This window comes from Theobroma cacao, chromosome 9 (assembly GCF_053813885.1).
Source record: "Theobroma cacao isolate CCN51 chromosome 9, ASM5381388v1, whole genome shotgun sequence".
Classification (NCBI taxonomy): Eukaryota; Viridiplantae; Streptophyta; class Magnoliopsida; order Malvales; family Malvaceae; genus Theobroma; species Theobroma cacao.
In genome coordinates, this window is record NC_142647.1 from 1,334,394 (window position 1) to 1,359,222 (window position 24,829).

The 24,829-nt window shown below is 36.8% G+C and overlaps 4 protein-coding genes across 6 annotated transcripts; all 4 read right to left on the reverse strand.

Moving 5' to 3' along the window:
* Positions 1 to 1,453: 1,453 nt before the first annotated feature.
* On the reverse strand, positions 1,454 to 5,422 carry EBF1 (EIN3-binding F box protein 1). Its single transcript, XM_018127234.2, has 2 exons — positions 5,147 to 5,422; positions 1,454 to 4,125 (listed from the first exon to the last, which is right to left on the reverse strand). The coding sequence occupies exons 1-2, from the start codon at positions 5,169 to 5,171 to the stop codon at positions 2,201 to 2,203; spliced, it is 1,950 nt and encodes a 649-aa protein (XP_017982723.2). The 5' UTR covers positions 5,172 to 5,422; the 3' UTR covers positions 1,454 to 2,200.
* Positions 5,423 to 11,139: 5,717 nt separating this feature from the next.
* LOC18587796 (uncharacterized) lies at positions 11,140 to 13,842 on the reverse strand. Of its 3 annotated transcripts, none has more exons than XM_007011804.3 (6): positions 13,515 to 13,842; positions 13,300 to 13,407; positions 12,207 to 12,454; positions 11,933 to 12,020; positions 11,489 to 11,555; positions 11,140 to 11,389 (listed from the first exon to the last, which is right to left on the reverse strand). In XM_007011804.3, exons 2-6 carry the CDS (start codon positions 13,353 to 13,355, stop codon positions 11,327 to 11,329), a joined length of 522 nt encoding a protein of 173 aa, XP_007011866.3. In that variant the 5' UTR covers positions 13,356 to 13,407; positions 13,515 to 13,842; the 3' UTR covers positions 11,140 to 11,326. The 3 variants fall into 3 exon arrangements, with proteins under 3 accessions (XP_007011866.3, XP_017981936.2, XP_017981935.2); XM_018126447.2 differs by having other exon boundaries at positions 12,207 to 12,459; positions 13,515 to 13,833; XM_018126446.2 differs by lacking the exons at positions 13,300 to 13,407; positions 13,515 to 13,842 and adding an exon at positions 12,766 to 13,082 and having other exon boundaries at positions 12,207 to 12,459.
* A 543-nt stretch (positions 13,843 to 14,385) lies between these two features.
* LOC18587797 (phospholipase D alpha 1-like) lies at positions 14,386 to 18,153 on the reverse strand. The gene is made up of 6 exons (XM_018128512.2): positions 17,985 to 18,153; positions 17,675 to 17,728; positions 17,479 to 17,578; positions 16,995 to 17,066; positions 15,062 to 16,913; positions 14,386 to 14,981 (listed from the first exon to the last, which is right to left on the reverse strand). The coding sequence occupies exons 3-6, from the start codon at positions 17,569 to 17,571 to the stop codon at positions 14,524 to 14,526; spliced, it is 2,475 nt and encodes an 824-aa protein (XP_017984001.2). The 5' UTR covers positions 17,572 to 17,578; positions 17,675 to 17,728; positions 17,985 to 18,153; the 3' UTR covers positions 14,386 to 14,523.
* Positions 18,154 to 19,988: 1,835 nt separating this feature from the next.
* On the reverse strand, positions 19,989 to 23,754 carry LOC18587798 (phospholipase D alpha 1-like). The gene is made up of 4 exons (XM_018128431.2): positions 23,407 to 23,754; positions 22,643 to 22,696; positions 20,645 to 22,550; positions 19,989 to 20,537 (listed from the first exon to the last, which is right to left on the reverse strand). The coding sequence occupies exons 1-4, from the start codon at positions 23,500 to 23,502 to the stop codon at positions 20,104 to 20,106; spliced, it is 2,490 nt and encodes an 829-aa protein (XP_017983920.2). The 5' UTR covers positions 23,503 to 23,754; the 3' UTR covers positions 19,989 to 20,103.
* Between the last annotated feature and the right edge of the window lie 1,075 nt (positions 23,755 to 24,829).

Genomic DNA, 24,829 nt, shown 5'->3' on the forward strand with positions numbered 1-24,829 from the left:
TTTGGCACAAATCAATGGAAACAAACGATATATAGTGCAACCTGAAAGGCCTGCAGCAATGCTTTACAGAAAGCAAAGGCACAACTGAAAAAACATGAGGTGTGTTATCTTACTCAACAAAGTCATTGCTTTATCCAGCAAGACCAAACCGCCAAATTGTCAGAAAGAACTTATAGAAACTGTGGGTCAGTGTGGTGATGCATCAGTCTGTTAAGAGGATGAGTCCTGTCAACAGCAATACCTTACAGACTTACAGTAACTGGAAGTGACACTACCTTGAGGAAAAATTTAATCAGATGATAGGCAGACAGGTATTCAACTTTACATTCTTTCAAGTGTGAGTGAAGGGTTTAGAGGCTTAGCAGCCTTGGCAAAATACGCAAACGAAAGAAAGAAACAAAGCTTGGGCATTTCGATATTGATCTTGGATTGCTCTGCCAAGGCAATTTCGAGCCCTCCTAGTTCCTTAGCAAGATAAACACATTCATTTTAACTCTTTTAAGTGTCCTTGCCTGCGAGAATGGAACATGAAACTGATGAAGTGAAACAGGAAGTCTGGTTCTCGTTCCAAATTCAATTATGACAAACATTGTCATCTCTCTCTCTCTCTCTCCTATGTCAAGGCCCAATTTCAGGACCAGGGAAAAGATCATCAAGCCCATATTCTCTTATGGCACGATTTGACAAATCGGATGATCAATGAGCAATTATTCTACATTTTAATTTCCCTTTCAAATTAGTGTTGGAGATATGATGCTTTTGATGACATCTTTGGAGATAATGGAACCATAAAATAATGGATTTTCTTTTCCTGATTATCATTGAAAGACTTGGTAATTGGAATCCAAAGTCAAGCTTGATATAATTGGGATGGTGAAAGATTGTTGACAAAAGAAAGACATGTTTCCACTTTATTAGATGCTCTTTCCAAGAACTCCAGATTTTTTTTTTTCTTAAATGCAGCCTTTTGATCCACAATCATCTAGACAGATTTTGGGTTTTTTCAACCTGTTGGGAGCATGAATTTCTACTCTATGATTCTGCTTGGTTGCCATTCCAAGGAACAGTTTTGTTGCCCTTCATACTTGGTTTTTACTGCTTCCAACAATCTAAAATTAGACAAAATTCATAATCCAAGGAGTAAAATAAACGCGGAAAGGTCAAGGAAACTCCAAGGAAGTTCAATCTAAAGGAATAAAGGGCAATGGTCCAGATAGAAAAGGATGGTAGACCAACACTTCTCATTAAAAGGAAAATACTGCAATAAATAGGATGGCCTTTTGCTACATACTGTAACATTATACCCATAATTCCTACCTACCTCAACAGTCAAAAACAGTTCCAGGAAATTAGATCAGTGAAATTATCAATCATCATTCAAACTTAATCACATACCATAGCTGATGGTCATCACATCATTTCTACATATTAATCACGGGGATAGAAACATACATGACCTCCAGGGGCAGATATAAAATTCATTACAACATTGTAGAGAGGTTACAGGGTACAGTTCAGAGCAAATGAAACCAACAAAACAAGGGCTTGGTAAAAGAAAAAACAACTCCCAAGAGTTGTCATGGCAGGCTAAATAAATTGCTGCCATGGCCAAAGCCCATGAAAGCTAGGCGCTAAACTTGGAACTGCCAAAAGCAACCACAACTACAATGACTCTTAATAACTTCAATCCACCCTTGAGGAAAACAGAAGACCCAACCATCACGTGTAGAACATTGAGTTCAAAAACGTGAAAGACTCGGTAAAACCAACAATGGATAAACTCCAAATTGGGTACTGGGAGGGCAAATATCAAGAAAGAGCTTAGCCCAAGTAGAAATGAACAAGGCTATGCAAAAACGCCATGCGCCAGCACCCAGCAAACATAAAACCATAAAGATGCGGAAAAGATACCCTAAAATCCAGAACCCAGCAACTGTATTCTCAGGGATATTCAGCCATGAAGAAACCAACACCCATTACTGGGATTCAAAATCTAGTAACAGATCTCTGATAAAAGGAAACCTGCGAAAAAAAGGAGAATGGCCATATTCCCTGGAAAAGGGGACTGAGTACTGGAAGATAGAAGACCCATTGACGGACCCAAAAACTACACAAACTGCTGCTACTCACAAAGGCTATTATGAGGCTTCTAGATTGGTCAACCCTGCATTGTTGATAATGCGAACCTACATCTCTTAGTTCAGAAAAGGATATCACACCTCCATAGCTGCTCCACAAGCAGATCAACTGCACTGCTGCTGATTGCCTTGCATTGCTGCAGGTTTAATCCCAAGAGAGTCTGACCCAATTTTCCAAGAGAAGGCAAGCTTTTGTCTGAGACCATGGTGCAACCAGACACAGAAAGAATCTGCAGATTGATCTGATTAGAACGGGCAAGAGCTGCAATTCCAGAATCAGTGATGGAACACTTTGAGACATCAAGATCACTGAGCAACTGGCAGTTCTCTGCAATTGCAACCACACTACCATCACTGATCTTACAACCATCAAGATTTATCATTTCTAGAGTCCACCCGTGCAAATCAGCCATGACACAAACAGCTTTGTCACTCAAATTCACACAACCACTGAGATTAACCTTCACCAAACCAGCCTCACAACTCTCGAGCAATGGAAGAATCCCAGCATCTGTTATTCCATGAAGCCCACTCAACTCCACATTCTGCAGTTGAGGGCACAACTTACCCAATGTAGCCAAGCTAGAATCACCAAAACCAGGGCAGTCACGGATGGACAGTGATCGGAGGGATTCACAAGGGGATAGGGAAGGCAATCCCAAGTTTAGGTCCTTAATGCCCAAGCAGTTCACGAAAGAAATAGCCTTCAACTTTGCACCACAGTTAAGAAGGGAACCAAAAAACCCAAATTGGGTGATCCTGTGGCACTCCTCCAGTTGCAAGCTCTCTAGTGAACCAGCTGCTTTGGCAAAAGACACCAATCCATTATCAGATAAGAAAGCACATTTGCGGAGGCAGAACTGCTTCAAATTTGGGCAACCCTTTCCAACAGCTTCAAGTCCCAAATCTGTCACTCCACGGCAAGATGTAACTGTGAAAGACTTCAATTTCTGTAGCCCATGCCCATTACCCATCACCCAGAAGCCCTTCTCACTCACATTTGGAAGGCTAATAAGAGAAAGGTCAGTCACTGCATTGCCATAGTGTCCGATAACAGCAAGAGAGACATCGGTAATCTTCAAAGCATGGAGCTTTACTTTTGTGAGGGAATATGATGCCGACGACAACAGGCTTGCAATTCCTTGATCTCCAACAAGGGGGCAGTCTTTGATTGAAACAGACTTTAGATTGGGACAGCAGGATGCTACAGCTTGGAGACCTTCATTTCCGATGTTTGCACAACCCTCTATGGTCAGATCAGTCAAATTCGGGCAGCTCTTTGCAACAGCAATCAAAGACTTATCAGTAATTTCAGGACAGTGGCAAAGGTCAAGCTTCTCTAGCTGGTGACACCCATCAGCAATCTGACACAGACCTTCATCTCCAACAGAAGACAAACTCCACAAGGAAAGAACCCTAAGAGAAGGGCATCCACGGGAAATGGCCCTGAGACCAACAGCTGTCACTCCACGACTGGAATTGCTTCCTCGAATGAAAAGCTTGCCCAATCCTCCACGACTAGCAGTTCCGACAGCAATAGCAGCAAGTCTAACATCTGTTGCTTTCTTCCCTTCCAAGCTCCTAGAGAGGTATCCATCACCCTCAACATCCTGATCTTCATCCTCAGAAACAACTCCACCCTTCTTATCAGTACTCTCATCCTTGAGATTCAAAGCTTGGGTGGTGATTTCATCTTTGCGGATGTTACTTACAAGTGTAAGCCAGCGCTTGGAAACACAAGCACAGGCACTCCTCTCTTGGCCTCCAGGCAACCGTCTGAAGATTTCAAATAAGCATTCATCAGGGAGAACATCGATTGATGGCTTCTTCTGCTCAAACCTCTCTCCAGAGAACACAAATGGGGCACTGATGCGGGACTTTTTGCGAAGAGGAAAATACACATCCACATGATGTCCAAGGGACAAAAAGTGGCTTGACTCCTTGGGGTTTGGGTAAATTGACCCCCCAGGGCAAAAATCATCACTTCCTGAGAATCAAGAACCAAGAACCATGATGAGAACACAGAAGCCTACCAAAATAATATAAGAAAATCCAAAGAATTTTGAAAGATTTCTGATTAAATAGCAGTTGTTCAGTATTATTGTTGACCACATACAACTCTCAAAAACCACACCCATCTCTACTAATATCATGTTCAACAAACATAAAGAAAATAACAAGGAACCTATGAATATGTCTTGAAGATCAAACTCTAGATTCCAAAGATTCACACCAAAGCCCCATAAGGCAAAACCCATAAGATCCATTAACCAGAAGGGACTTTGAATCTATAGCTCATAAATCCATCACAGATGTAGTCCCACAGACCATATATTTCACAACAAACAATCTACAGCCCAAAAGACAATCTTATGAGCCTTAAAATCCCCACTAATCCGTTCAGAATAGACCTGATCTACAACCCAAACACCTCTATAGTTTTCCAGTTGAAAGAAGCATAAAACCACAAACAAATCAGCTAGGATACATCTAAAGCTCCTCTATAACATCAAGCTGTCCCATATATTAGACAGTAAAGGACAACACGTAAGCCCAAAACTGGTAAGAGCCACAAAACTAATCTGATCTAAGCATCTGATCTACAACTACAACCACTTCACAGCTTCCAAGTCTTCAAAGTAACAAAAAACCAACAACTAGAATCACCTAAAGGTAACTAAAGTTCTTCCCCCAGATCAACCTGATTTAACTAATTCACAACCATGACTGAAAATTCCTCCTTTACCTAATCAACCCAATACACAAAAGACACATCTTTTGTAACACCAAAACAGAAAATATCAAAAGCTCTTAAAATCAGACATGATCCTGAAGTTATCAAAGACAATCTCAAAAATCTAAAAGATATTCACATAAAAAGAAGGGTCTAACTTTATCACATCCGATCTATAGGCAAAGCACAAGATAAACGCAAATGAAAGATGCCCAGATGCAAAACAGCTTAAAAAAAAAACAAAGCTAAAAACGAGCAAAAATGAAGAGCTTACCACTGAAAGAAAAGAGCTTTGACATAAGTACAGCTCAAAAAACCCCGGGAGGTCAAATCTGCACTGTTCCCCGCCCAAAAACCCTCCAAAGAGAGCAAAAAAGAGAGACCCAACAAGGAAGAAGGCTAAAACGTCACCGTATGTAGCTTGAAAACACGAATGCATGAGAGAGAGATTGGAGCTAGTAGGACATGAAAACCCTATTAGATAGGGCAAAAAACGAGAGAGAAAAGGATGAAGAAGAAAAAAACCAGTGGAGAAAGAGAAATGAAAGATGGGCGGAAAGGCAAAAGGGTAGCTTTTATTACGAGAGGAGAGAGGTTTGGGTATGTGTCAATACACCGGAGAGAGCCCACATGCAATGTATTTGAGCAAAGAATTGGTTTTCCTTGTTATATTCTCCCACCATTTCAATACCACATACCGCTTACCGCTTTTGCTTTTGTTGGTTTTTTTTTATTTCCCATTTGTTGTGGACAAGTGTTTGGATACTCGAAGTGTTTGGATACCCGATTAAGCTAACCTTGTGCGTTACTTGTCAAACCCTATCATGGAATAAGCTAGCTTTTTTTTTTTTTTTTTTTTCATTTTATAGATAACAAATAGCTTTTATATAAATAATATTACTTAATACTTAAAACACTTATGTATTTACATATGTTATGATTATAATCTTATATTTTATTCTCTCTTTGTAATTTTTTATTTTTGTGTTTTAAATCAAGAATCAATAGTAAAAATATATTTGAGAGTAAAATTAAGTTATTATTAAAAGAAATTATAGAGAATTTTGAGTGGATCATATATTAGTTAGTCATAAAATTTTCAATTTTATTTGCTGTCCAAAAACTGACCCAATTTTCGGGGGCAAACATACATTAATGTGTATAATTTTTTTCATAATTAAATGAGAATTTAATATAAATAAATATAGTAGTGGCAGAGATTAGTTCTAGAAAAGTTATTTAATTTGACATTTATAGTTTTTATAATGCGTTGTCTCAATTCATGGAACTGAATTTAATTACAAAACGTTATGTGTTTCCTCTTGAACTCTCTCTTCACATCATGCCTTAAATGTTGCATACTTTATTTATATCATCTAATAAAAGGTCAAAATATTTTAATAATAAGTAGTTGGGACTCGATTTATTTTTATTTTTTTTTATAAAAAACCTCTCGAGCTTTGCAATAATATATTTGGGAAAACAGCAAAAGTAAAAAGATCATGTCTCAGTTAATAGGATAATGAAATTTATCGTTTTATTTAAATAAATACAAAAAATGGAAAAAAAAAAAGAAAGAAAAGAAGACAGAGACTCAAGATTTTATAGCTTGTAAATATCAAAATCATGAAAATTATTAAAATATTTATTCTTAGGCATTTATTGTACAGTGCCCTTTTGCAATTTAGGAACATATATAGTGCTATTTTTTGACATTAAGTTGTGGGTTTGGTTGGGAAGAGCTAGCTAGCATTGAATTTGGCTACAATACATATTCAATGATCAAATTTAGAGGTTTGGGTCTACAAAAATTAGGGGAGAGGGGAAGCTTCTTGGGTACCTACCTAATGGAATTGGTGGGGTACAATGTGACTTTGTGTTCATGCACAATGCTAAGAACCATCCTTCCATTGAAGGCAAGTTAGGTCCAACCAGCCAGCCAACAAGCATTTCCATTTCTTTTTGGTTGTTAACTATCATCTTCAATTTTCACATTGATTGACATTAATAAACATATAAAATCTTTGTTTCTTTCCTTTTTGATTAAGATTGTTGAAAGAAATATAAAAGTTATAAACAAAGAATTAAATTAGTGTTATCGGAAAAATGAAAAGTTTTACTATATGTCAATAAAATTATTTAAATAATACACCCGAAATAAGTCTTAAGATTCAAAACCGATAAACTCGAACACAATGTTTGTGGGCTACTTAATTTTTTTGTACCAACTAGATAATGCATGGCAAATACATGGACTGTCCATAAGACATTACTCCAATAATGTATTTAACACATAATTTTGTCTCCTTATATTTAAGTCTATATAATATAGCCTTTTAAATGTTTCATTGATCAAAAGCACCATAATTACTTTAGATTCCAAAATTTCATTAATATATTAAGAAATACTATTAAGTATAAGAACTTTGAAGTACCATGTCACGCTATAAGTCGTAGCACATTATAACCCATTGTAATAAAATATTCCACTAACATGTTGGGTTTTCCTCGAAACGTCCTATGAAACTAGTCAAATAGGAATAATGGTATGACTTTGACCAAATAATTGAATAAAAATAATAAATAAAGAAATAAAAGAAGAAAATAATGATGCTTTATTGTTTTGTGAGATCAATCTTACAAGAAGAGAAAAACAATATTTTGCAAGTGAGATCAATCTCAAGATTTATAGAATCGATTTCAAAGAGAAGAGAAGACCGTCAACACAATAGTTTCTGTTGATTTGTAAAATTCTTTACATGCATTCGTTAGAACTTTCTTCCATCAGAACAAAGTAAAAGGTTGAAAACTTTTTCGGAAAAACTTGTCAACTTTATCAAATAGAGTCTTAGTTTAGGTGAATTTTCTTGAACCCTGTTATGGTTCTGGTACGTTTAGAAAGGGTTTTAAAGTTTGGTGAAAATGTAGTCAACTTCTTGGGAAGTCGGGCTTGATGCAATCTTCCTAGTACATTCCCCAAATCCCAACCAGCCATATTTCCGAGAAGGGTTTTCCTTCCGACTCATGAAATTCGGCAATGCACGTGTATGTGATCCATTCTCAGCTGCTTTTGCCAACCTCTAAACCTTCAATTTGCATGTAAACAAATAGAGAATATACCCTGCTTCAACTTGGAATTTTATAACAACAATCTTTGACGGATCCAGTTGTATGTCCATGTCGCCATGACCAGAATCCGCGGGAGTACAGGAGAAATGGGAATGACCAAATTATGATGCCACCCCATGGTTACACAAAGCTGTGCATCCCAACTGGGTCGGTTCCCTCACATTAAAATACATTCTTTAAAGATATGCAAGGCATTAATTGTGAAATTAGTTTATAACCGTAGTTAAGATTTGAAGTTAAAATATTTACTCCGATGAAAAAGAAATAGGCATAATATTCTCTTTTCTAAACCTACGGATGTTAATTAAGAGAAAGGAAAGTTATTCTTATCGTGTTGTCATTGTATCACTGGACCAATAAGGAAAAAAAATATGCGAAAAAGATACGATATAAGGAACCGTACCATCTCACATATTTATTTTGAAAAAGATTTGAGAAAAATTAAAACGCAAAAGGGAGGTCCATGAGAAGGACGTGAAAGCAGAATGAAAGGAAGAGAGCTTATGTTGAATCTGGACGAGTAGACAAGAGCAACAATCCATGTTGTGAGAAATTCCTTTCAAGACATCAACTTGCAAAGGTGTTTGTTTTCTGATACGTTGGGCAATGGAAAGAGACTCATGCCAATCTGGCCTTTGGCCCCCCATTTGGGACATACTAACATTGGGAAATCTGAAATGTGAACCACATATGTACGTATATGAAACACTATCATGGAGAACCATTGCAAACATCCTTGCCTTTTCCCCCAACCGGCCAGCCAACCCCACCCACCCCCCCAAAAAAAAATCCCATGCTAATGTCAAAAAAATTAAAAAAACACGACAACCTACAAAGTTTTTTTCTTTTTTTTTTCAAAATAAAAATTTTAAAATTTAACCGTTGAAGTGAAAGATTATGAAAAATAAATGATTACTTTTGAGGTATTGTGTAAATACATCATTGAAATTGGAAAGGGTTCATTCTCGTGAATAGAAATCTTCTACTCTTATTTTGTGTCTCTTTTTATAATTTTACATCATATGTCCTAATTTATATTATGAAACTAAAAACCCTAAATTCTAAACCATAAATTTTAGAATCCAAAATCTCTTAAGCTCTGAACCCTAAATGTAAAATTAAGAAAAAAAAAAAAACAGAAGATTTCTATTCAATTCTTGTAGATAGAAGTAAAGTAAGTAAGCCGGCAGTTAATAGCAATCATAAAAAATTGTTTCTCATTGAATGCAACCACATGCAGTGCGTGCCATTATGTTGATTTTGTTTATTAATTAGTAATGCAGCAGCCTGTACATCTGAGGTTTTCCCATTCATTGCAAGCAAGTTGATCAGTTCTCTGCTTCAAATCAGCTCATGCTTGGCACTCATTTCCATATGCATATACACATCAACTAGCAATGTTTTTTTACAGAAAAAAAAAAAAAAAAGGACAAAGAAAATTACCCAGTTGGAGACCTTTCCCAATAATGACAAACATGAGGTGGGTGGTTCCTAGTCAGAGAAAGGATGTACGGATTCTTCTTCTTTCCCAGGTTCATTGATTTTCTTCAAGTTCACCCTATGGAAGTGGGAATCCCTGCAATATTAATTATTCAACTCCTTGTTTTGACCAAGTCTGGGGAAAAAGCATGGCACTTAACATTAAATTATAGTATTATGGATTATAGCAAATATGCATTCTTTCCTAGGTTGGTTCGCTCCACCTGCACCTCCTCCATGACATCCACGAGGGCTATTAATATATACAAAATTCCTGCCCCCCAACTCATCAAATTTGGAGGTGCATGCATATCTACTCCAATTCACTATTCCTTTATACCACTTGCTTTCTTCTATGTGAATATATATATATATATATATTTTTTTTCCCTTCTTTTTTAGTGCATTGAATTGATTGATTATGCTGAGGGATTCCTATCTTTTGCCTGATCAGTACTCTTTGGTTAAATGCAAAAACAAGTCATCCATATGACTAAGCCACCAACTTGAACTATTTCTTAATTGGGTTTTTCCTTTTTTTGAGCATGGCCAAATGAAATTGCCATCTGGCTATCACTTTAACAATGTCAGTGCCAGATCAAGGCTCAACTCTCTTTCTAGCTGTATATAGTTGTATTTTTTCATATCAAAATTAGTAGGGCATGATCATTGATTTACATGAATGAAAATCCGATTTCTTAACTGAGATTAAAATTAAATTTATCATTATACGGGGAGTTAACTTTGAATGTTGTCATTATACTTCAATTTCAGTGAATTTTTTTAATTCTTACACTGTTTGATGACAGCATTGTCTGATCAATCACCTTGTCAATGAAAACTTCACCATTTTGTTTTCTTTCAAAGGAGCAAAAGCAATCTTATCAATAAAGTATCAGGTAGTGATGGCCCACCGCCCCACATTGTTAGAGGGTGGTGAAGCCATCTTTCTTGTCAAATTCGATGTATGCTTCCCAGAGGAAAGAAGCAGACCCCAAAGCAAGTTGAAACACGGTTTTGCAACCATCACCCCTAACCTTTTCCAATTATTGCTACTACTACCAACATTTTTTTAGATAATAATGTAGACATTATTATGTGAAAAACATGACATAATTCCATTCTTCTTTGTGCTAAGGCCATCATTCAATGTGAAACACATTATTAGTTGTACTAGTGGTTACCAATACCATTAGCTTCACTATTTATTATTATTATTATTATCTGTCCCTGATTGCCTGGTTACCAAGAAGTTTTCCATGGCTGACGCAAAAACAGACACCCTTTAAAAGGAAACTGCCTGGGACCCGGCTTGGATCACATTTGTGTGTTTGTGTGTGTACGTATAAGTAAGAGTACTCTGATTCGTTGAGGCCAGTTTTTGTAGCAGAGAAACCCATGGTCAAGAAGATGAAAGTTTTCAGCCACTGTGGGCTGGATCCAGGCCTCTTTAAATGGTTTTTGGTAAATGCAAACAGCCTATTGGCACAAGTTCATAGGACATGCTCGTCCATCTTCGTTGAAATGTACAGCCAGTCTCCTTGGGAGCTCCTCTTTGGACTGTTAGACCTGTACGAGACCAACAAAACCAAGCATCTTTCTCATGGCAAACGGCAAGTTTTCTTCGTTAATTAACAACTAACAAAAGGACTAAGAAGCTGATGGACAATACTAGAAACTAGAGTATTGCATTTCTCTTGCCAATTTATAAAGGACTTGTACATTGTAATGTAAGGATAATACAATGGAACAATCCAAAAGAGGATGGTACAATCGGCAATCTCAACAAATTCCTCGAAAAATATATCCTTTCTCTATTTTTCTTCTTATCGAATAGTTCTTTACATCATCCTACTCCATCGTATAAGCCCTCTTGCTCCCAATAATCGACTAGAAAATCCACCATTTCCTGTCACAGTGAACCCAACAAGAATTAAGGAACTCTAAAAGGAGAATATAAATAGTTTCAAGTAACATAAGAAACCGTCTAGTAGGCATGCAAACTTACAGGAAGAGCAATCGGCTGGGGGAATGGCTTATTATCCCCAAGTAAACTCTCATAGGTAGCATCCCAACTGCAATACACAATCGTGAACCACGACAAAGATGATAAGCAGCAGCAGAAGAAAGATAAAGAAAAGAAATGGACAAAGGACGAAAAAGGCTTGTTGTTTAAGTGTAAAGTTGTATACGGTGGTTGCAACAACTTAAGTTCGGGTTAGTTGTTGTTATCCCTCTTTAGGAGGTTAAGGTCCAAGCTTTGAATTCCTCCTCCCCCGTTGGACTTCCACATATGTACCATAAAAAAATAATGTACAAACCGGGGATGGAATTTAAACAAGATCATCTAAAAAGTTTGTCACTCAGGGCATTCTAAAGGACTTCTGCTCTATACTTGTCCCGAGTAATGTTCTGTGTACTTCATATTAGAAAAACAATGAAAATTACTAACCTTATTGTGGGTTCTTGAGTTTGTGCCCGCTTCTCAGACCTTTTATTTCCACGCCATTGTTGCCTTGTCTGGTTCCAAAGAAGAAGGCCTGCAAGTAACAATTTCATCTTGAGAAAGGATGAATACGAGGATTACCAAAAGAATATGATGATCCTTTTTTGAGAAATTCAGTAGATTGGTACTAAAAACTTGCAATAGAACATGCAAATATATGAACAAGGATGCTATTCAGCTTTATGTAGTAGCATATGGAAGCTAAGATATCTGAACTTACCATGATTTACGAATTCAGAAGGATAGCTTGTACTGCCAGATGGATCAGGGGGTTGATTTGACAGGCTGGTTGATGAAACGCTTCCCTGGGACTGAGCTGCACTATATTCCATCTCACATGCACTGCTGCTTGGGAAATCCTCAGAAAGGCTAGATTTCTTCACTTTCCGGCCTTGAATTGTGAGACCCTTTGATGGGTCATCCACCGCAACAATCAGTGTGGGTTTCGTGAAGCATCCAAAACAACCTCTGCTCTGTTGCAAACCAGGATTAACCACATGTATAATTGGTAGCGACTATAACAACTCAATCCTTACTCTAGCGGCTGGAAGAGAAAATCATCCACTTTGCAGTCATACAATGGAAATAAGCATGTGATACAAAAATTCATGACATGAGCTAAATATATAACCACTAAATTTTTGCACACCCAGATCCAATTCAGTAAAGCTCATAGTAGGTAAACCAAAATTATAACCAGGCAGCACATGAAGAGTGAATTAAAGCATTTCTAAAACAAACTAAAGCAGAAAAACATAAAAAGAAAATTAGTCCCTCACACTAAAAAGAGCTTTGCATTTACACTTGAATGTTCCCATCAGCCAGAGTGCAAGAGCACGCAAATAAGCTCCAGAAAACAAAACAAACGAACAACAGGGTTTCTTTCCAAAGCATCTCTCAGTCTGAGCTAATAAACAACACCTAGGATCCATACCGTCCTATAGAACCCCAAATTCCAAAATCAAAACAAAAACTCTTTGTGTCATACAATCAGCTACCCAAAGGCCTAAACTTCAAGCAAAGAATGCCCCAAAATCGAAAAGTCCCCTCTGCCCCTTCCTCCCGGATACCTCTTCTTCACTCTTCTTATAGCTCGCTTATACAACAAGTAAGCATAAAACATAAACCCAAGATTCCATAATAAAAAAAGCAAACTTAAACAACACAAATAGAACCTTAAAAATTCTGTCTTATAAACAAGAAAGCTAAGAATCAGAGGATCAATGTGATAAACTCCATTCAAATAAACAGTATAAACAAAGTAAAAAATTTTATTCTTTGCAGTAAAAAAAAAAAAATGAAGAAGCACTGACCCCATGCACGCAAAAAGGGCACAGATCCAAGGGGGAAGGTAACCAGAAGATTGCATCTAAAATCCCCAAAGCAAAATCCTAATTCCAGGAAGGAGAAGACTAAAATTCCTGCAAGAATAATGATAAAGTCAATACCTTTATTTTCCAAGTCCGTTTCCTTGGAACTCTTGGTGGAAAAAAGGGGTTTTCTGGATTGAAAGAAATGAAGTAAGTACCTTGAAAACGGCATGTCTAGAAATTGATAAGTTGGATAAAATGTTAAATCTTTCCCTTGGGAAAAAGGTTGCTTTTGGCCTCCCTTGGTCACTGATTCAACCAAAGGGCCTCTCCTCTTCTCTGTTTTTTTTTTTTCCTTTTTAATTTGGATTTATTTTCTTGTTTTATTGAATTGTGGTTCTTTGTGGAGAATGGGAAAAACCCAAACAAGGTGAAAAAAAATGAAAGAAAAAAAAAAAAGGGAAAAAGCTCAATGGTTGGGCTGATGAAGATCAGTTAATGAGCCTGAAACAGGAACCGTTGGGATGTAGACCAGAGGAAAGGCAAGGTCCACATTTTAGAAATGGACTGAACTGGATGCCGTTTCGTGGCTTGCAGTTGGTAGGCTATGTCGGCACGGCAGCCAACAGCTGACCCCATGCTAACTGATTATCCATTTGTTCTTTTTCCTCTGAAAATAAGTATGTGTTTAAATAAAAAAATAATTAAAAAATGAAAATTATCTAACTTGAGTGTTTGGAAATGAATGATTACACTCCAATATCTGATCCAATAATTGATACATAACTCTTGTAATCTTCTTAAGAATCTTTTATTCTTATAGCTAGAGCTCTTTCAAAGCATTAATCAATTCAACAAACTCCTGAACGGTTTAATTGGAAAATGTTCAAACTCATGCCATCCGCTTTGCTGAGCTATGTTCCTCTTGGAATAGAATTCAAACAATGTTTTTACAAAGAGAGGGAGCAAGGTTCCTTTGTAATTCCTGAAAGAATCAATCAAGCATGAGAGATGAAGTAATGAACGCTAGATTTGGCGTAAGAAAAGCAAGATATCCATAAAAGGCTTCATTCTTTTGTAATCAGGAAGTAATTTAACAGTTTCGAAATTTTATTTGGAAAGTTTCTGAAGGAATAGTCTTTCAGAAAACAATATGTACACCATTATTGGTCATCATTGTTTACAATAAGTTCAGTGTTCAGATATCAGGATTAGATATGCCACCGGCTAGGTGGTTAGAATAGTAAGTTGGTATTCAGCTTTGGTGGCGGGGACACGAGCTTTGGTGGCGAGGACAGGAGCTTTTGTGTCAGGAAAAAACTCCATGTTTGGCATGGCTGTGATACCTCCAGTGCTGCTGATTTGAATTGGATAGCGCAGCAGGTGACCCGGCAGATCTTGCTCAGGGGAATCACTTGCATACATACCCCATAACTTGTCAGCTATGGAATTGATAGCTCGAACACACTGCAGACTTTCTGGAAACTGGAAACCGCTCTCAATATGTCCAAGGTGCTCCTGCCACAGTGCCATGCGGAAACCATATATCTGACCCCCGGCTCGCCGAATAGGAGTATCTAAATGATGAGGTTGGAATGCTCCCATCGCAATCTCAGAGTCTCTCCCGCCGTCCATTGATCTCTGGTTAATGTTGGCAGAGCCAATTATTATGTATTCATCATCCACTGCAAAGAGGAGCTAAGAAGTCAAATAATGTATATTTCTTGAACTGTATTTAGATTGATTAGAATAGATCATCACATACCTATCATCATCTTTGAGTGAACATAGATCATGAAGCGCCGTGCCTGCTGAGCTCTAGCATAATCAGAATTAGGATCTGGTTGCTCTGTAGGTACATATTCTCCAGCCTTTTTTGTCTCCTTGTTCCCGAGGCAGAAAAATGTCAAATACTCCCTGGGATCTGCGTCCAGTCCCTTTCTTTGAAGAGCCTCAGTAACATCAGAATACATCATCTCCATTGTTCTCCTTTGCCAATCTAAAATCGCTTGAACAGATTCACTCTCAGGTTTACCTTCTGGCCACATTGGGATTACAATGTAGACAGTGAACCTTTCCCCAGCTTCAATTTTACTTACGATCTTCAGCGAGAGCTCTTTTGGTACGAGATGTAAAGCACCAATATCCTTGACCTTGATATCTTTTGATTTCCAGCCAAATGAGCTTCCGAGGAAATACTGATTTTCAATATAAATAAAATTCTTCGCCCGTCGGATGGCATTGATATAAGCATCTTGGATGCTTCTATCCATGGTTCGGTCCTTTCCACTGACAAGACCTAACTTGGCCGCCGCGTCAGGTGCTTCAGGAAAGCCAGCAGCAGCCCCATCATCAATGGATCTGAATAACTGGACATTCCACGTTTCAGGGTCTGTTGATGATGTAACTGGTGACGGTTGAATCGTGATTTCATCAAGCTTGCTCTTCGGGATCAGGAAATCGGTTCGACCTTGCTTCTGCCATCTCTGCTCGAAGTTGTACAAGACGTCCCATGCAACTGGACCTTCTAGCTTGCAATGAATATCATGCCAGGGCTCCCTTGGACCACCTTTCTTGATCGAAGAGCCTGCAAAATTTGGCTGATGGAAATCTTCACGATGGGTTGTGCCTAAAGTCTTGAACAGGGGATGGTCTTGTGTATCATATCTCCCATCGCAGAGATCAATGCCGCCAACAAAACTGACGATTGCCCGCTTGCCTGATCTTTCGCGGGGCAATTCGCTGTCAACAACTACAGTTTTTTGATGGTGAGTAAACATGGAAGCAATTTCAAAGCCGTGAATAGTGCTTTCTCCTTCATCACGATTTCGCGGGCACAAAACACAATGCACATTTGTATCCTTGAAGTAATCAGCTGTTTCTTGATCATGGGTTGCCATCAAACCATCCCTTTTCAGTTCCTTAACAGAAGTTCTATCATCCCAGACAAGCATAAGAACTACCACACCTTCGTCAGCCTTCTTCTTGAGCAGTTGTCCAAGTGTCAGGTTACCTTCCGGCTTTTGCCTTCTGGGGTCTCTTATCAGCGTTATTTCAGTGTACACAGACCATCCGGTGATATATATCAAGTGTTTTGCATTATTGATCGCATCAAAGATGTCCTCCCAGCATCTATGAGGTTGGTAAGGAGACATGGTGGGCGATGAAAAATCATCTTGGACATGGGCATCTTGGTATAGAGTAACCTTGCAGCCTTCTCGTTGGCTGAAGAAAGTGTAAGGAACTCCCTCAAATCCAGGATTCGAGATCCCCTGAGACCAATTCCTATCCTGGGTAACATTGAAGAACTGCAACTGAACGTGGATTTTAGAACCTCCAGGGATGGGATTACGATTTTCATCTAAGATATCAACCCATCTATCCACTGCAGCCCCTTGAATGACATCCTCAGCAGGAATGTGAGCTCTTCCAATGAGTGTTGCCCCGATAGGATTAGCATATTTGACTGTAAATATGATGTCTGAGATCAGATGCCCACAATAGATGCGGAAACTCTCATTCCATATAGGCTCCGAGCCTTTTTTACTTATCATTCTGGTCCGTGCCACCCTTGCTTTGTCTAGATCAACTGTTGCATAAAGTTTTGAACCAATCATCTGCATCATAATTTGGAGATGTTAAAAGAGACCATAAATCTCAGTAGGAACCATATGGTAATGAGACTGTATTACGAGTACCTCGGATTGGCATAGCATTATTCTCTTTAGTTGGGCTATGAATAGTTTCGCGAGCTGCGTTGGCCCAGTAGCCTCCAAAATTCAAGAAATTAAGAGTATGAATATGCATAGAATTCATGGAAAAAGTTGATTTGCTTTCACTAGTATACGGCTTGGGAGGAAAAAGAAAAACACTACACACCATGCAAATGATATTCAAATCCAACCCACTTATCATCTTAACTGGTGTACTCACTAATAGAGGGAAAAAATGCATTTGACAATAAAAAATATTCATGTAGAACGAAATTATGATGGGTTGCCAATGGGGGCGAAGGACTGGCAGGAGAGGTTAAACATGGTTAATCATGGTGGAAGGGGAATTACCTTTGATAACCCACCTCATGGAATTCTCTGCAAATTAAACCATGCATGATGTTCCAAAAAGGAACAAAAACAGTTAAAAATCACAGGTCAATTATAAATTTTCTAATCATGCATGTACCTTGCTCAAAAGACTTAATCCGCTAGGGTACTTCAGCGAATCAATCCCATATATTCTCACAGTAAGCTTGCCGTGGAGCAAATGGGTCGCCATTGTTGACCTGCAAACACTTACGATGTGCTAATTAAGACTTTAATGACAGATGCATTTAGATGCAAACCAAAGATTAATGAAAAGATCATCGACAAGGACTAACCTCTAAGATTAACAGCCTAATCCCTCAAGAGTTCTATGGATTGGTGGAAGCATCCTGTCCAAGAAAGTGGTGTCATATCAAGATTTATACAAGTACACAGAGAGATCTCAAGAATTCTTCCTTGATAAGAAGAATCAAGAGACGCTGAGAAGGAGTTGTACGCAAGAGAATTTCAAGTCAGAATAAGTTCCCGCCCTTCCTTCCCACAGCATATCCAAACTTTGTCATGGGTCCCAAAGCTATTCTATAGTGAGAGAAGATAAGATTGAAAATGGAACTTTTTAAGTTGGAATACATATTAGAATCAAACCTGGCTAAGTCATCCTTTGCTTGGATTGGAAACAACTATGGTTCTGGTTCTAGATTCAAATCCAAGGCAAGGTGTTCAATACAAGTATCAGGATTAAATTTATAGGTGCAGCACGAATCAAGTAATCGAACATCATCTGGAAAATTGCAACGTCTGTTTCTAAGTGCTTGTTTAGCTTGATTTATTTTTAATTTATCTACTGCTTAAAAGAAGAAGCTAGACCAAACAAAATTTCACAAAAAGCTCTTAAAAAAATAACATTTTTTTAAAGAATTAAATTTGAAAAAAAAAAGAATTAAAAAAAAAACTCCAATTAGTAGGTTTCTCTTCTCTTCTTTTTTTTTTTTTAAACACTCTAGTTTATTAAGAGAGCTTTTTTTTCTAAAAAGATCCTCCCTCTTAAAAAATACTCCCTCCCTCTCTCCTTATCGATCTTCCTCTCCTTTCTCCCTCTTTGTAAATCATTATTTTAAAATTTTTTTTGTTCTTACAAAAATTAAGAAAAAAGAAGATCCAAAATTCAAAACTGCATTCAGGTATTATTTTTTTTCTTTTTATTTTGTTTTTCATTTTATTTTCTATTGTTTTTTTGTACTTTGAAAACTCTTTTTGTTAGTTGATATTTCTCAATTTGTTGTTTGATATGACAATTATGTGATGTTTATTTATTCTTAACTTCTTTATGGTATATATAATATTTGATGATTATGATTAAAATAATAAATTAAATAAGTCAATGGTTGTTGAGATAAATTAGATGAAAATTGAGATAACATTTGTTGATTATGGTTGTTGAGATAATATTATTCATGAAAGTTAACTTTGTTAGTAAGGACATCAATAGCTAAACATGATTTTCCTAAATTATTATTACCACCTTAGACTTTTTTTTTTTTTTGATTCTCTTCTATTGTTAGGGTTAAGAGTTTCAGTAGTCGACTCACTGCTTTTTTTTATTTCTCATTTTTTTTAGTATTAATTATAAACTTTATGTTATATAAAAATCTTTTTAATATTTTCAACAATTTATTTTAAATAGATAAAAAATAAAATTAATTTTTTTATTTTGAACAAAAAAATTCCTGGTTAATAAAAAGTTATTTATTAAATATTTTTATGGTAATTTTAACTAAAATTAGAGTTTATATAAATTGTTTTACCAAACAACTTATCTATAAAAAAGAGTTTATAAAAAGTAAATTTATCAAACAACTTTAACTTAATTGATTAAACAATTCTTGTTCAATAGTTCAATATTAAAATTTCCTCAGATGTTTATCTCACAAGTAGACATAATAGAGTGGTTTTTTTTTTTTTCTTTTTTATCATTTTTTTTGTTTAGTTTGAATTATTGTCTCCATCCTTTTTTTATCCATTTTTTAATCAAATTTTAATATAAAATACATCAAGAGTCAAAGTTTTCATCTTAATCTCTACGAGGAACAAATATTTACAGACGGAGGAGTACATTAAAAGACATTAATCTTATAACTTTATTTAGTTCGCAATTTGGGCTAGGACAAGGGAGAAAATAAATGAAACTGAAAGAAATAAATACAAAAATTTTAGGCTCTTGCATTACCATTTTTGAACCTGGAAAAGAAATTAGGATAAAGAATATTAAACCCATGTACAAAGCTAAAGGTTTTGCATTTTGTTCATTGTGTTTTCTCTTTTTATTTTCCTGTATAAATTTCCTTATCTTGAAAATAACAAGTATCTCCTTGAACCAAAAAAATATGGTTTCTTCTTTTTCTTTTTCCTTGTACAGAGGAGTAGATACTGCTACTAATCGGATTAGCTTGATGCACAAAATGCCAATAGTATTTATTAAGAAGCAACCACTTAACTCCACTTGGAAGTTTCCAAGGGAGAAATGAGAATTTAATCTTGAAAATGAGCATATATGCTTTAACTGTTGAGGGTTTGTTGAATCTTTAATGTTTAAAGTTTTCCCATTTGTTGATTGGAATTGACTGCAAAGCTTGCAATTCAAGTGCCTGATTCAAGCAGCATTATCATGAACATATTCTGCAATTTAAGACAAATATGATTGTTACAACTATTTGTCAATGGAAACAATTTTTGAACTGCTATCTTTACTGGTTAGCTATGGAGACTAAGTGGTAACAATTGCAGGAAGGATGTTAGATTTGGTTCCAAGAACACAAGCATTGGTGTCAGGGAAAAACCGAGTCCTTGGAAGGGTTGAAACTGATCCATCATCCCCGACCTGAATGGGGTAGGGTAGTAGGTGACCTCGCAGATCCTGGTCAAATGTTTCACTTGAGTACAATTCCCAGTGTTTGTCAGCAATAGAATTCACTAGCTGGACACATTGCTTGCTTCCTGGATTGTCGAGGAAGTCATGAAGCTGTCCAAGATGCTCATACCAAAGAGCCATTCGGAGACCAAAGATCTGACCCCTTGCTGGTTGCGTAGTTGCTAAATGATATGGTTGAAATGCTCCCATTGCAATCTCAGAGTCTCTTGAACCAGCCATTGACCTCTCATTGATGTTGGCAGATCCAATGATTATGTACTCATCATCAACTGGAGAAGAACAAGTTACAGACTTCCGATCAAAAAGTTATATAACTGTTCAAGGAAATGAAAAATAAGCTTCAGAGATAAATTTATAATAAGTTTTTGACATATACCAATCATCATCTTTGAATGGACATAGATCATAAAGCGGCGTGACTGTTGAGCTCTGCCATAATCTGATTTAGGATCTGCTGGCTCTGTTGGTATATATTCTTCGGTCTTCTTCGTCTGCCGGTTCCCAAGGCAGTAAAATGCCAAATAGTCTCGGGGGTGTGCAGTCAGTCCTTTCCTTTTAAGGGCTCCGGTAACATCAGAATACATCATCTCAATTGTCCTACTTTGCCAATCTAAAATTGCCTGAATAGGACCACTGTCTGGTACACCTTCTGGCCACATTGGAATCACAATGTAGACAGAAAACCTCTCCCCTGCTTCAATTTTACTTACAATCTTTAGGGATAGCTCCTTTGGTATAAGATTTAAAGCAGCAATATCAGAAATTTCCTCAATGTCGATACCAGCAATATCAGGAATTTTCTCAATGTTGATACCCTTAGTTTTCCAACCAAAGGAGCTTCCGAGGAAATATTGATTTTCAATGTAAATAAAGTTCTTTGCTCGGCGAATTGCATTGATATAAGCATCTTGAATGCTTCGCTCAATAATGTTATTTTTCCCACTCAGAAGGCCGAACTTACTTGCTGCCTCAGGTTTTTCAGGAAAGCCAACGACAGCCCCATTATCAATAGATCGAAACAACTGGACACTCCATGTTTCACTGGGATCTGAATGCACAATTTGGTTTGGGCGGACTATCATTTGCTCAAGCTTGTCTAGCGGAAAGAGGAGATGTTTCTTCCACCGAGCTTGTCTTAGCCACCTTTGTTCGAAATTGTACAGTACATCCCAAGCAATAGGACCTTCTAGCTTGCAGTGAATATCATGCCAAGGCTCCCTCGGACCACCTTTCTTAATTGAAGCGTTTTTAAAGTTTGGCTGATGGAAATCATCATGATGAATGTCGTTCAAAGTCTGGAAGAGAGGATGGTCTTGAGTATCGTACCTCCCATCACAAAGATCAATGCCACCAATAAAACCGACAACCGTTCGCTTTTCTGATCCAGGGATTTCACTGTCAACAACCAGTGTTTTCTGATGGTGAGTAAACATGGTAGCAATTTTAATTCCCTCAACAATGCCTTTTTTATTATCAGGGTTACGAGGGCATAGAACGCAGTGCACTGCCGTGTACCGAAAGACATGAGCGGTTTCTTCATCATGGGTTGACATCAAGCCTTCCTCTTTCAGTATGTCAATGGAAGTTCTGTCATCCCAAACAAGCAAAAGAACTCTCACGCCATCAGCAGCCTTCTTTATGAGCAGATCCCCAAGTGTATCACTACTCCCACGCTTTTCCTTCCTTGGGTCCCTTATCAAGGTTATTTCAGTGTACACAGACCAACCAGTTACATAAATGAAATTTTTTGCCTTATCAATTGCGTCAAAGATATCTTCCCAGCATCTCTGAGGTTCATAAAGCTTCCCTCCAGATAGACTTATTTTTGGGTTGAAACCATCTGAAATATGGGCATCCTGGTAGAGGGTAACCTTGCAGCCCTCTCGCTGTCTGAAGAAAGTGAAAGGAACTCCCCCGAACTCAGGGTATTTGATCCCCTGAGACCAACTTCCCTCCTGGCTAACACCCAAAAATCTCAACTCCACCTTGATTTTGGAATCTCCAGGTATTGGTTTACGTTGTTCATCGAGTATATCAACTTCGCGTACCACGGTATCCCCAACGAGTATATCCTCGACGGGTAACTGAGCTCTGCCAACCAGGACTGCCCCGATGGGACTGTTATCCTTAACGGTGAATATAACATTTGTGATGGAATGGGCACAATATATGCGGAAGGTCTCGTTCCACTGGGGCGAGGAGGCTTTATGTCTTACCACACTTGTCCGCCCGACCCTCGCTCTGTCTAGATCAACTGTTGCATAGAGCTGTGGACCTAAGAACTGCATGAAAACGTTTGGTTGAGGACGAGATTGTTGGCCAAGATTGATAAGTAATGAAAAGGGTAGCGAGAAGGATAAAGCAGGCATCGCACCGTTCTCTTGATTTTCGCTATACACCTTTTCTGCAACTTGCTTACGCCCATCGTCTCCAGAGTTTCAGAGAAGAAAACAAACAAAGATAGATTGAATTCCTTTAGAAACAAAGTCCATTTATTGATGCTCATATCTTCATCATTAACAGATTGTTGAAAGAGTTCATTCTCTCTTTGCTCAAACATTTTTCTTTATTACAGAATGTTCGTTCAATTGGGCTACGAACAGGAATGGCCTGCTGCCTTCTGGGCCTTTGGGTCCATTTTTATCAAATATTGGGCCTTTGGGTCCATTTACATGGCCTTAAAGTTTATCTTCTAAACCTAATTAACATTTATAAATTTAAATACAGGCCCATATCTCTTTAGTGTTACACATTTTCATAACTTTTAATGAAATTTATATTTGGTTAATCCAATTGTTAGATTTCATAGTTTATTCATGTAAATCAAACATATCAAAATTTTAGATAATTAAAAATAATCAACTATTTTTAAAAAATAATAATAAAATTTTAATAATTATATATGAAAAAGACAATACTTTTAAATGATACAACAAATATATGAGAATGATTTAAAATTTTCGTGCATGATAGATATTAGTAAATTGTTAATATATAAAAGAGGGCCAAATGTGAAATTTAACCTAAAATTTTCTTTCCTCCAAGAATCAAAGCCCCCGAGTAAGTTCCAATATTCAAATATAACCATAATTTAGTTTGTAATAATTGATTAATAGACCCTAAATTGAACTCACATACCTCAATGCAGAAGTTCTCTTTACATCCATAGAGTAGCACATCAATCCCAATTATTTTTGCAATAAGTGTCCCATGCAGCAAATATGGGGGCCCCATTGTTTAACCTGCAAACTCTTATCAAATGAATTTTCAGTCAAAAACACCCACAAATATATACATTCCTAACAAGCCAAAAACCATGGCAAAATGGTTAACTAAGAAGCTAGCTGTGGGGTGGGTTATTGCCTAAAAGAGATGAAGTCCTTCCGGAGAGGTTTATGAAGGAAAGCAGACCAAAAATACTATAAGCTTTGACATGAAGTGTGAAGAAAGAGATAATGTGCAAGAGGATTTGGAGTAGGAATCAATCCCAGCTTCGCTTCTCAGTAACTACTTTGCCCAAAAAGTTAATATGCATGGCTTTAATATATAATGAACATGCTTAGGGGGGTGAGAGTTGGTCTTTCGATACGTTAAATTCTATTCTTTGAACAGACATATTTATATATATACAAGTTGATATGAATGAGTTAAATATTCGGATGTATTTTAAAATTTTTTTAAAAATATTCTTTATAAGTTGAAAAAAATATGAAAGTCACAAAAAGCATGTTGCATGATCCGTGAATGAATGCCAAAAAGAAAATATTCCCCCAATTGAGAGTTCAACAATGCATTTAAGTCATTCTTTGCTTGAAGAATGATACATGCGAACCAAAGACAAAGAATCAAAAAAGAAAGAAAAAAGGAGGTTCAAAGTCTTAAGCCAAAAGCATCTTAAAAATTGGATTTTTTTTATTTGAGGAAAAAAGAGTAAATATTAACAATCTTTTTCTCTTTTTTTTTTTTTTGGGGGGGGGGGGTGTTTCTTTATATGCAAAAGGGTATCCATTAGATGAAAACCCCACTTAAAATTTTAAAATTATATATGACATCTTTAAATTGATGATGAGTTTTTCAATGGATTTATAATAAGTTTCGATTTAGTCTATTTGTATTAGATTAGGTCATGTATCAATTATCAATATTCAATAGAATTTTCATTTGATAAAAAAAAAAAAAAAAAACCTAGATCTTACCGACTGTCGCTTTCACTCTTTTAGAAAGGCATAGCCAATAACAAATGTAAGCATGTAAATATATACGTACCATTTGTTATCACTTTAATTAGTTACAAGATATGTTATATAAAATCATAAAAATTAAAAAATAGATAAAATATTTTTCCATATAAAATTACAATCTTACCGACAACATATCGTTGACTTGTGTGAGACTGAGACACAACACATTTTCTCTTGATTCGATTTTTTTTTTCCGTAAAATATTATCAATCGATATAACCGAATAAATCTAATATAAAATTACGACTATAACTTAAACTTTTTTTTCTTTATTTTCTTTCTCGTAATTTTTTAATATAAAATTGTTGCAAGGTTTCTGG